Here is a 12,540-nt window from a genome sequence, read left to right on the forward strand (position 1 = left end):
CAGAAGGCAGTTTCAGCTAGAATTTTTTTGCTGGAACAGTCATTTAAAATGAACGAGAGGCACAATCAAGGAGAGTTAAAAAAATAAAACTGATACTCCAATATGAGCATTTGCAGTACCTACCCAGCTTGATTCACTACTTGCATGAGAGATCAAAACTAAAAAAAGATGACTTATCATGCAAGTACTATATTATTATTTTGAACAGGGAGTAGGAATTACAAGCAATTGTGCATATGCTGAGTTCTCAACCAGGGCAAAGAACTTTGTTCAAAAAAAGGCACTCATCAAAACAAAGTAAACATTACCTGGTTGAGAATGAGATGGTGGGCGGAGTGGGGGTGGTGGTGAAGGGGAAGAGATGAATTAAAAAAAAAAAAAAAAAAAAAGATATTTTACCTTGGTTTGCCCTAGGTTCTTTTGATTATGTTCTGCATGGACTGAAGGTTTACTTCCGACTCTGCACGAACAGTTTTTAATTGAAGTTAAAAAAAAAAAAAAAAGTCAAATTACCAACAATTTTTTTTTTAAAAAAAATATATAGTGAAATTTAGAACTCTTACCCAATGACTTTCTTCTTGCTTTCCATACTACTTCCACATCCCAGTCTCTTTACCTATTTAATACACTTATCACTTCAGGGTTAAGCAACACTTTTTGATTAGAGGCTCAAAGCTCTCACTTTCCTCCACCAGTGAGGAAATTTTTTTCTTTTTAAAAAAAGCAGTTACTTCACAGTTATTGCAAGGACACACTCTTCTGGGCCTGAGTGAACGTTAAAACAATGCTGGAAATGTTACTTTTCAGTATTAAACCTGGAACAGGAAGAGGAATAGGTAGAAAAGTTGTCCAAAACCCTACACATTGAACCACTCTCGGACGATCCAAGTAGAAGGTTTAAAAAACAAGACTAAAAGCAGGTGTCGTTTAATGTATTTTAATAGCAAACTTACAGGAACAGCACAGAAGACAGACAACATTAAAAACATGTACTTGCATGTAGGACAACTCAGTTAGAAAAGTATAGCGAATGGATGGAATCTACTGTATGATAAAAATGCTACAAACACCATTTAATTGCCATCGATAAGAAATTTACTTGTTTTAAAAAAATCCAAATGCTGGCATTGTCCAGAAAAATTTGACAGGTTTATTTATAATTGCTATAAAGTTGAATTGTTGAAACTTGTTCACTGAAACATTTTTGACTGCATTAATGCTCTATGTCCCCGCATTTATATTAAAAATCCACACACAAATGAAAATGGAAAAAAAACTTGCCAATACCCGATTCTGTCCCCTATGTTTCCATTTGCAACCATATACTTAGGTACCTTTTAACCCCATGGAAAAAAAATATCTAACGTTCATTACTACCAATAACAGGAAGAAGAGATTTGTATTGAGAAGGACAAACCCACCATAGTGGAGTTTAAGCACGCTCTCCACGTATGCGGCGTGCTAGCTGGATATCTTTTGGCATGATTGTGACACGTTTGGCATGGATAGCACAGAGGTTGGTATCTTCAAACAGGCCAACCAGGTAGGCTTCACTTGCCTCCTATTATAGAAGAAACAAAGAGTTAAAGACTTTTTACACACACAGCACCTAAAAGAATATAGGAGTCCATGACAGAATCTCAAGTAATCGTAAGTCTAGGAACATATCTATTAAAGATAGCAACAGTTTAGTATTTTCAATAGTGTGGCAGTCTCTCTCACTGCTTCCCTACAAACAGCCAACCTGTATTACTTTTATTTCCACAGATAATGATTTTCTGTACTTTCAGCCAAATAAAGTTTGGTATACCTCTGCTATTTAGCGGATATTCTCTGGAAGATGATTACAGAGATACTTTGACCAAAACATAAGATATTGGGAAGTATTATAGCTACAACAGTACTCCTACAATTAAATAAAGAAATATTTAATCATTTTAAAATACTTTGACTAGGAACTTTAAGCCCATTATGATGATTCAGAGTGACACTAAACTCAGTAGAACAGCTTACACTGTTTGAAGTGAGCAAGAGTCTGAATTCTAATATCAAGTAACCTTCAAGTTAGCTTCTAAAATGCAAAATACAGAAACAGGTACAAAGCCAATACAGATGCTCTTCAGCTTCTATACCTGTAAAGCAAATTTGGAAGACTGCTTAAAGTTTTCACACAGTAGATTGATTGATGCTGAACTTTCTTTTGACTTGTACTTGTGAATGGAATAATAGGACAACTGTAGCACTAGTAAAGGCGTGTCTCGACGAGCAAAAGGTGCTTAGGCTCCCACATCTTCTTTAACTTGACCTGCTAATTCAAGTGAAAACTACCCTTCCTCACTAGGATTTTTCCTGGAATTAGTTATTTTGAGTTCAGCACACAGCTTTTCCTACCGACAACAAGGCCGAACATATGTTAAAAGCCTAGTGTAGACCAGACACGCTGCCTTTAACATATAGCGAAGTGCTCAAGTTAAAGCCTGTGGGGGAAGGGAACACAGTTTACAACATAGCCTCAATACAAATTATCCTGCATCTTAATAGGGCTTTTCAATCATGTTCAGGTAAGTAGGATGAGCTAACAGGATTGGAAAAACAAACACACATGCCCTTTTTGCCTTGCAAGATTACCATTACGCTGAGCACTAGAGTAAACCAAAGGTTTCTATCCTGAAACAAAAGGGGTATGTCCAAATTAGCCTTTGAAGTGTTTTAGCAGCCTTGAGTTAATTTGCAATCAATTAATTCCAGGTTAAAAAAACTAGTGTAGACAAACCCCAAAATCTTGAGAATCTCCCACTAGGTTTTAAAACACCAGTTAAGGATTTAAAAGCCTCACGCCACAAGCCCACAATTATGCAAATGCTTAACTTTAAGCATGTGATGCCCCACTAAAATCAGCTGTTGAAGTTAAGCATGTATGGGTCAGAACCACAGACGTTTGCTTTAGAAATAATAAAGCAAAATCATTTAGAGACAAGCCACCCACTTGAAACATTTGGTCCTTCTAATTACCTGAACACAGAACTTTAACAAGACAAGTAGGCACTACTATTTTTCACAATGAGAAGAGAAGAAAGGATGCTATAACGCAGGAGTGGCCAAACTTACTCACCCCCCGTGCTGAATACAATAACCTTCAGAAGTTTAAGAGTTGGGGTGCGCCTGTCAGGGCTTTGGACTTCAGCCCTGACGGGAGAGGGGGGTCTCAGGGCTACAGCCCTGCAGGAGAACCCTGCCTAGGGTCAGGGCTCCAGCCCCACTTCTGCTGAAGTCCCAAGCCTCAGCACGTATGCTCCGCAGGGCTGAAACACCGAGACCCCCCTCTACATTGGGCAGAAACCAGAGGCAACGCATGGGGAGGCATGGGGGGTCATGTCCCCCAGATTTTTGCCAGGATTTGCTGGCCCTGCTTGGTCACATGGTGCCGCCAGGCCCCCTCTCTGCACAACAGCTGCTGGAGCCAGCAAGCTGGGAGCTGCGGCCTGTGGCAGTGGGCAAACAGCTGGGAGCTGCAGGGAGAACCTTTCCTTATGCTGCTGCCTTTCCATGCAGCAGAGCTAACACCTGGGAGCTGCAGGGAAGAGCTGCTGAGGTTTGGGGACATGCCTCAAGCTGTTGCGGGGCACAATTTAAAGGTTTGTCCCTCCCCAACTCTCAGCAGGCACCAGTTGTCTCTGGCAGAAGCCCCTAACCCCTCTATGCTGCCACAGGGCAAAAGCCCCGAGCTCCCCTCTCATCTGGTAGATAGAGAATTGGGGGGGGGGGGAGAGAGACATGGAGGGGGACACCACGAGCCACACTAATTGTAGAAGAGCCACATGCAGCTTGCAAAGCACAGTTGGCCACCCCTGCTATAATATAATTCTATTAGCAGCTTTATCCAGTTATATGATTAAGTTACAGTTGTATTAAAATTTAATATTGAAAATTGTCAAACTATTTTTATGTGCAGAGGTAACAAAAAATGAACTATTCAGGATTTAAGTTGCCCAAATAAATCCAAGAGCAGGATCAATAAAAAGCCACCAATTTCTCAATATACCTTGTGGTACATAACTGAAATGCTAGCAAATCTGCAATTATTAATCATTGTTATACTAACTGTATTTTAGGAAGCCCTGGTTACCTAAATGTGTGCTCAGTGAAGTTTTTTGAGTGTCCTGAAACCTTAAGTTATAAACACACAGGTTATCTACTCTCAAAGAGCTTGGCTTTCAAAGATGTTAATTATTACAAAATTTAAGTGAGAGGGAAGGAATAGAACATTTATCTCAGTTTATTATGAGAAAAGTACTATTTCTGCATTTGATAAGGTAAGAGATGTTTTGAGAGCTATTTCCAATTTTAATAATATATTTATGGCATTTTTATAAAGTAGTTTATTGACGAGATTATGTTATCAAATTATAAATGATACAACAACAAAAAGTTAATTACTTCGGGGGAGTTGAACACAGTAGCATCAATTCACCTAGAACTGAATCGGAAAATGTCTACTTCTGAAGTCCACCAATCGAGTGAAATTTTGACTAACCACAGAAACAGCCCAGCCAATTACATGAGTTTATGTAACTGACCTATCACATCCTCTCCCCCACAGTAACAAAGGCAACAGTATGGCCCTATCAGCTGCTGCTCTAAAGAAAATATTCTTTTAAGTCATTTCCATGTTTTACCAGCATAAGGATACTTATATAAAAGTTACTGCAGATTAGTTTGTGTGCATATTTACAACAATATTCCAGCAGTTCTTCTCTCGTCATGATGAATTATTTCCATGATAAATCTTTTTTCAGGCATTCAAGGTACTCTAAGAGTTAATCTGTTTAAATTATTTTTTAAAAGATATTAGAGGTTTCAGTTAGGGATGCTTCTTTAGTTCTTTGTGAGGTTTTTAGATATTTGCATAAGGAAACACCAGGTAACTCATTTTGTTAAACGGTACTCAAACTATTAGGAATCCACACTAGCAGACAGGGACATCATTTAACCACCTTCTGAATATGAATACAGATGCATACAAATCTAAGCAGTACGACAACTGCCATGAGTTTCACAAACTCATCTACAGACATCCATGCACAAAAAAATTCTTTTAAATTAGGCCTAAAAATAAATCAGTCTTCCAATAAATTTTACCTGCAAAGCACCAATAGCAGCGCTCTGGAAGCGCAGATCTGTTTTGAAGTCCTGAGCAATTTCACGCACCAGACGCTGGAAGGGAAGTTTGCGGATCAGAAGTTCAGTAGACTTCTGATAACGTCTGATTTCACGGAGAGCCACAGTACCCGGCCTTTTAATTAATAAAAAAATAATTAACATTTACAAATATTCTGTATCATTTTAGAATATCAAATAACCCATGTTCTTCTAATCTGAACTAGGAACGTTTTGTATATGCTCTGTTTTTACTAGAAGCATCTCAGTATTTACAACACAAAAACACCTTGACATACAAAGAGGGCCTGATCTCATCACTCATATATTAACTTCAATAGGCATTCCATCTATGGATAAGCTACAAGAATAGGCCCTCCAAAGCCTTGTCTTCAGCATGGAAAAAAGGTGTACCACACATTAGCTAACGTACACTAACCAACATGTGTTAAACTTAGTGCAGACAAAGCAAGTTGTAGTGTTAACATGAGTTATCTGGTCAAGTTAAGCCACAGACTCTCCCCAAGAATTTACCTCAACCAGCTAATTCGCATCAAAAACAGGTCACTCCCTCCCTACCCTGTAGCTATGACAATAAAAACAGCATTGAAAAACATCATATCCTTGGTTATATTTTATTCTAAGAGCTTAAAATCTCATCAAGTTTTCTTACATTAGTGTTTTAACTAAAAATTCATGTTAATGTCATCTTTTTGCAAACACACAGTTCATTTCTGGCATGATTATTGTGTATATTTCATTTATTATGAACATTTGGGGTTTTTTGCCTTAAGTTACTTACTAATTTGTAGTATTAATTTCCACCTCCCTCTTCTCATCTGTATTCTCTAATACTACTTTATGGACCATGAATGCAGACTAAAACATTCTTAAAATATGCATTTGCAGTGTTTCAAGATTACATTCACTTTCCAAAATGCCTTTCTGCTCCTCTTCTCGAAGAGGGAACACACACACTTTAATAACAATGACCATCCCTCAAGATGAACAATCGTATGTTAAAACTCTTAATTGCGCAAGGATCCTTCCGGATGAAAGAGTTTATTACAACATAATTGTCAGCAAGAGATTTACCTGTAATTCTAACCTATTTCCTCCTCTATTTAAGTCTTCATTTTAGGTTAACTGAACGTAAAATTATTTGCAAAGATTCTGCTTATATGTAGACATGTTCTGCCCTCTAATGGTAGAATATCTTAACTACACTGTCAGTTCATTAAATAGCAAAATAGCTGTGAAGACAAAATTGTACCAGTTTAAGTAAATTAAAATCAGTTCTGTGCATTAAAGTTTGTTTCAGTCCAATTCTGTTACCATACTTAAATTAATTAGAAGCTAAATCACAAAGTGCATACATGTTTGGATGACATTTGTTTAAGCTTAAACGAGGTCTTAATTGCATAAATATAAATCAAAATTAATAATCTATTCAATAAGCCTATTATTACTACACAATAAATTTAAGCCACTGTGCACATATTAAACATAAAACATACTGTGGATTATTTAAAACTTGTTCATAATCAAGTAGTGAAATAATGAAAGCACTGTAAAAATCACCCTGATCAAGAATTAAAAAGAAAACCACCAAAGTTCCCCCAATGCAAAAAGTTCTGCTCCGATAAACGTTTCCGTTTGGTTAAGGGGATGTTGCATCACAAGCTTTGTTCCTGGTAATTTCTGTACCTGTAGCGATGAGGTTTCTTGACCCCTCCAGTAGAGGGCGCACTCTTGCGAGCTGCTTTCGTAGCGAGCTGCTTCCTAGGTGCCTTACCACCAGTGGATTTACGGGCAGTTTGCTTGGTACGAGCCATGTTCCTGAAAACTTCTCTTCCTTACACCTATCGGTAAAAAATTACCATGCGATCACACACTGCAACAAACTAGCCACTAGCTCAGATGTTCCAGAAATGCAGATTTATCTTTTACACCTTAAAAATATTGTCTAACAAGAATCAAAAGACGTACAACATTGAACAATTAAAATGATCCCGATTATACCTCTGTACCATGCAAACACCACACTTCTAACAACAGAACCTGCGACTCTAGGTAACTGCTTGCCACATAAAGGAATCCTTCCCTTTCAACTGCTCAATTAAGAGAAAACACACTAGCCAAAAAGGCCCATCGGTCTAATTTATCTAATTGCAAAAGAAATTAAGTGTCTGAAGACCTCAGATTATTATTAAAATGCAGTTTCACCCAAGCGTTAAACAGGAACGATGCAGCAGCAAAACCTAAATAGGTCGATTCAAACAACAGATAAGAGATTGTTACTGCCCCCTGTAGCTCTCCCCCCGTCAGCTGAAAAGTGCTCCAAATATTACCTGAAAAACACTGGGGGGCTTGCATCCAATTTATAGTCTGCATTGAGCAAAAATACCTCTTTCAAAACAGTAGAGAGGGGGAAAGTAGACAAGCAGCCCCTCAGTGCTTTCTGCAAAGCAACCTGCCCATTGCAATCGCTCGGCTATGCCCGCAAATTAAAAAGCAAATACACGCAAATCGGTATTTATTCCGCAAACAAAAAGAGCCTGACTTAAGTTCAAGAAAGCAACAAACTTTTTTGGGGGGTTGTTTTTGGTGCTGCCTCTCTGCCTCTTTCTGTGCAATTGCTTTTCCAAGGCTGCCTCGCTCCCAAGCGCCTCTCACTGGCAAACTCATCTCCCAGACCCGAACAAAATGGAAACAATCACGAAATGCAGCCCTAGTCCTTTTGCAAAGAGGGAAAAAAATAAAATTGCAAAAAATAATGCAAAAAATACAAGGAACTCCAAACCATGTGGGTGCAGATCAAGTGGGAATGGGGGAAAAGTTTGCAATCAAAATGCAAAAAAATGCACTGGGTTGCGGTTGTTTCTTTTGCAAATTTCTTTCCTTTTTTATTGTTTTTTAGGCAATAGGAAAAAAATATGGTCGGTGACCAGAGAAAAGAGACAAGATGGTGAAGCTGAGCAACAACTGTGGGGAGCAGGGGAAGGAAGGCAGGAGAGTTACCCTGGGCTGGCAAGTGGCTCCTCTTTGCAGCTGCTTCCCAGCCCCGATCCGGGGAGATGTTGGGCTCAGGAGGTAGCTAAGGGGCTGGGGAGGGTGTTGGTGGGGGTCTGGAGTGGGGGTAAGGGGGGCACAGGGGGGCAATGATCGAGCGAAGAGGGGCTGGGGGGGCTGGGGAAGGGAGCAGCTCAGGCTCCTTGGCTGAGCAGGGGAAGGTGGCGAGGAGAAGGGGGACTCCGGATGCTGCCGCTTCCCAGCACCGATTTCTGGCCCCCAAAAGTTTGTGCGGCGGGTTGGGGGGCGGCCATGGGGGCCCCGCCGAGTGGCGGGGCGCGGGGAGTCTTGAGGGGAGAGCCAGGGACTTACCCCCGTCCGCTTGGGCTGAGAGCGGCTGCCGTGCAGGGAGGGAGGAAGCGAGGAGGAGCTACAGCTACTGCTGCTGGCGGCGGCGGCTGAGAGCACAATTGAAAGATGGCTGACTCGCGAGGGCCGTCCCCGCCGCCTGGCCCCGCCCTCTCCCGCCCCGGCCCCGCCCCGGCCTCCGCCAGGCGGCCAATGGTGCACAATGGAGGGAAGGCTTGGCCACGCCCACTCCCCTTCCTCCCTCCCTCATCTCTGCCCCCGCGCAACCTCTGAGCCGGGCGCTGTGTGTACAAACACAAAAGACACGCCGCGCGCGCGAGAGGGATTCCCTCCCCTCCTCCCTTTTCCCGCGAGCAGAGGGGGAGGCCAGCGGCCAGGAGGGAGCGCGAGGCCACTCCGGGGACTCTGCCGCGGCTAACGGTCGCGGGCGTGAGCCCAACAGCCAGCGCGAGATCAGACCAACGGCAACCGGTCCCCTGTAGCCGTCCGCCCCTACCATACCGCAGCTGTAGCCAGCCCCGCACCTCGCAACCGGACCCGGCCGCTGCCCTGTCTCCACCCCCAGAGATGGCTAGGGCCAGGCAGCCCCACACTGTTGTGCCCCTAATCGCTGAACAAATAAAAATATTAGTCGTGTCCTGGCTCACCTGCGGGGCACTGCCCGGATGGGTCCCACAGGCTCCTCTTGCGCGGGCACGACCATGTACAACAGCGCAAACACTTCCCGCCTGCCACTAATGTAACTCATAAATGTCAAAGGAGCTTTAGGGAGCCAGACGCAGTCCCTGCCCCAGAGAACATAAGCAAAATGTCTGAGGGACTGACAGGCTGGAACAGTGAATGTGGGGAGGTTAAAAAATCAAATTACACATGGCTGGAAAAAATTCAGATCTAGAGCTGGTTCTTGACACCTCCGAAGTTGGAGGATGCTCAGATCTGAAGGGCTGGATCAGTCCTAGGGGTTGGAGAAGTATTTTCGGGAAATTGCAGGTATCTAGTTCAAACACATGCAAAACAAAACCCTGTAGTGCAACCAGGTGAGACTTTTAGAACCGCCTTAAAATTAATCTAGGATGAAAGAATTCTCTTCCCCCTCCCTGCAAAATCAGACTTTTGGGTGCATGAGACTGGGAAGGGATCACTGTCGAGAAGTCCAGCTTGGAAAAGATTTGTGGGAGAAATGGGTTATAAGGAGAGATTTGAAAAGAGTGGAAATGACAGAAGGCACTTGGAGGATCAGTAGCGGGAGGTTATTCCAAGGTGAAAGTGCAGTTATGGTCAGAAAAGTGACTATGTAAAAATGGCCCCTGCTCACCCAACTGATCTGATCCCTGTGTTCTTTCAGAGTTATATTTTTTGCCTTATTATTTAATGAGAACATGCATTTTACTTTATATTTTTGTTAAACCTGAGAAGCTCAGATATCTATAGGAGAGTGAACTGCATTCTATTCTGACTTACCCATCATGAACAGATTTGTGAAGTTACAGTTGCAGGGTCAAATTCTGTAGTCAGTTACACCTGTGCAGCCCAATTGTTTTCAGTTGTACAGGTATATAACTAAGCTTTACCACAAGTGATGATGCAAGAGAGCCAGAAAAAAACAGTTTGACTCTCTGATCTTAAGATGAGTTTGTGAAGCTAGCAGTTAGAAAAAAATATCATTTTACCTGTAAACTTTGGAAAAATCAATAGAGAAACCAAACCTGTTATCCTCTGATACTTTTACAGTCACTTTTTAAAGTAGAACTGCACTTTAAGAGGTAACAAGAAAGAAGACCCAGAGTAAATAATTATAATATTATAGAATAGGATATTATAAAATACAATATAAAATAATAAAGTCCAGGCACCCAAAATTAACATTATTACTGATACAGTGCAAACAGACTTCAATGACCAGTGGGAACAGTTAACGGCCATTAGCACAGACAATTATTACATGAGAGGAAGTGCCCAGACTAAGGGCCATTATTGTTGGTATTAACTGTAAAAATATTAAAATGTAAAAATAAAGTAACTATGCTTTCATGTGTTGCATTGGATATGGGATTCCATTTACAATATAGGTCTTTTCCTAGCAGTTAGGGTCTCACTCTGCAGTCTTGATTAGCACGAGTATTCCTACTGATTTCAGCAGGAATCTTCATGTAAATAAGGACTGGAGGATTGAGCCATTAGATTACAGTCCAGTGAGCAAGGGGAAGCTTCACTCCATTCTCAACCTACTATTAGGTTTAATATAATTTGTATTAATAACATTAAACTATGCTTAACTCAAGTTCAACATTGCTTTGAATGATGCCCTACTCCAGCATTTTTCAAACTTCAGGTCGCGACCCAGTATTGGGTTATGGCATGTCAGGCACTAGGTCGCTCTGGTCAGCACTGCCGACTGGGATGTTAAAAGTCCCGTCATCAATGCTGCCCAGCGAAGGCAGGCTAGTGCCTACCTGTTTCGACACCACTCTGTGCCCCGGAAGCGGCCAGCAGTGGGTCTGGCTTCTAGTCAGGAGGGCCACAGGGCTCTGCATGCTGTCCCCACCCCGAGCACCAGCTCTGCACTCCCATTGGCTGGGAACCGGCCAACAGGAACTGGGGGGGGGCAGGGCCTGTGGGCGAGAGTCGTGTGAAGCCACTTGCGCGCCTCTGCCTAGGAGCCGGACCTGCTGCTGGCCACTTCCGGGTTGCAGCACGGTCCACGGTGCCAGGATAGGCGGGAAGCCTGTCTGTGCACCCCAGCTGCATCGCTGACCAGGAGCCGCTGAAGATAAGTCCGTGCCCCAACCCTGCACCCCAATCCCCTGCCCCAGCCCTGAGCCCCTCCCAAACCCAGAACCCCTTCCTGCATTCCAAACCCCTCATCCCCAGCCCCACCCCAAAGCCTGCACCCCCAGCCCAGAGCCCTGACACCCTCCCACACCCCAGCCCCCTGCCCCAGCCCAGAGCCCCCTCCCACACCCTGAGTCCCTTACCGCCGCATCCCAACCCTCTGCCTCAGCCCTGAGCCCCTCCCACACCCGAAACCCCTCATCCCCAGCTCCATTGGGTCATGGGCATCAACAATTTTCTTCAGCTGGGTCCCCAGAAAAAAAGTTTGAAAACCACTGCCCTATTCTACTCTCCCAGCCAGGAGCTCTGCCTTTGGTGGAAATTCCCTCGAATTCCATGATGTCATGGGGGGTGGGACAAAGCATGAATATTCTGGCTCAGCTGACTCAGTCTGTCTCCTGCTCTTGACCTAATCACTTCTTCTGATTCCCAAGATGCAATACACAGTTCCTTTCCCTTCTCACAGGTCCAAAACAAAGAGTTCAGGAGATAGTGAATGAAAGAAACCCCGACAAGCAACCCATGAGCAAGGAAAAAGAAGAAATCAAATGTGCATCTACCCATCAGGTCTTACAGCTGTGCTGTTGTCCCACTGTTGAACTGAAACTTTACAACAATATCTTTAGGACCAAACTGTACGCTCAGTTAACCATGCACATTGAAGCCAAAATTAATCACATATGAGTATTTGAGGGGAGAATCTGTCCCAAAATATTTTAACTTTCTTTACATTCAAATTCTTTACATTTTCTTCTTCTCAATTCCTCTTTTCTTACTAATGTTTCTAATATCCTTAAAGGCAACTTGCAAAAGAAAGAAAAATGGATTTATTTATGAATATATAATGAATATTTGAAACAATATTCAAAACTTTTTTCTTGTTGTTTGTACCCTAAAAGTACCAGGAATATCAAGTTTTACCTTCCCAATCTTTTGCTGTAGGGGACAGGGATGCTGGAACAATTTTTATAGTGGAGGTGCTGACAGCCATTGAACAAAACTGTATATAATGGAAAACACTTCAAGTCAGGGGTGCTGCAGCACCCCGCACACTCCTAGTTCCAGCACCTATGGGAGAGGACACTTTTGAGAACCAGAGAATAGTTAATAGAGCTGAGGGTGCTGCTGGTCTCTTATGTGTTTTTCAGACATTGAGTTAAAAGGTTAACA

General features: G+C 42.5%; 1 protein-coding gene across 1 annotated transcript; it reads right to left on the minus strand.

The window, feature by feature from the left end:
• Window positions 1-921: 921 nt before the first annotated feature.
• H3-3A (H3.3 histone A) lies at window positions 922-8,651 on the minus strand. The gene is made up of 4 exons (XM_073338703.1): window positions 8,542-8,651; window positions 6,865-7,019; window positions 5,140-5,293; window positions 922-1,561 (listed from the first exon to the last, which is right to left on the minus strand). The coding sequence occupies exons 2-4, from the start codon at window positions 6,990-6,992 to the stop codon at window positions 1,433-1,435; spliced, it is 411 nt and encodes a 136-aa protein (XP_073194804.1). The 5' UTR covers window positions 6,993-7,019; window positions 8,542-8,651; the 3' UTR covers window positions 922-1,432.
• Window positions 8,652-12,540: the final 3,889 nt, after the last annotated feature.

This window comes from Lepidochelys kempii, chromosome 3 (genome assembly GCF_965140285.1).
Source record: "Lepidochelys kempii isolate rLepKem1 chromosome 3, rLepKem1.hap1, whole genome shotgun sequence".
NCBI lineage: Eukaryota > Metazoa > Chordata > Testudines > Cheloniidae > Lepidochelys > Lepidochelys kempii.

Coding starts and splice junctions, on each gene's coding strand:
- H3-3A (XM_073338703.1), bottom strand. CDS start 6,992: ATGGCTCGTACCAAGCAAACTGCCCGTAAATCCACTGGTGGTAAGGCA. Junction 5,294..6,864: donor AAGAAACCTCATCGCTACAG/GTACAGAAATTA, acceptor ATTAATTAAAAG/GCCGGGTACTGTGGCTCTCC. Junction 1,562..5,139: donor CTGCTATTGGTGCTTTGCAG/GTAAAATTTATT, acceptor CTTCTATAATAG/GAGGCAAGTGAAGCCTACCT.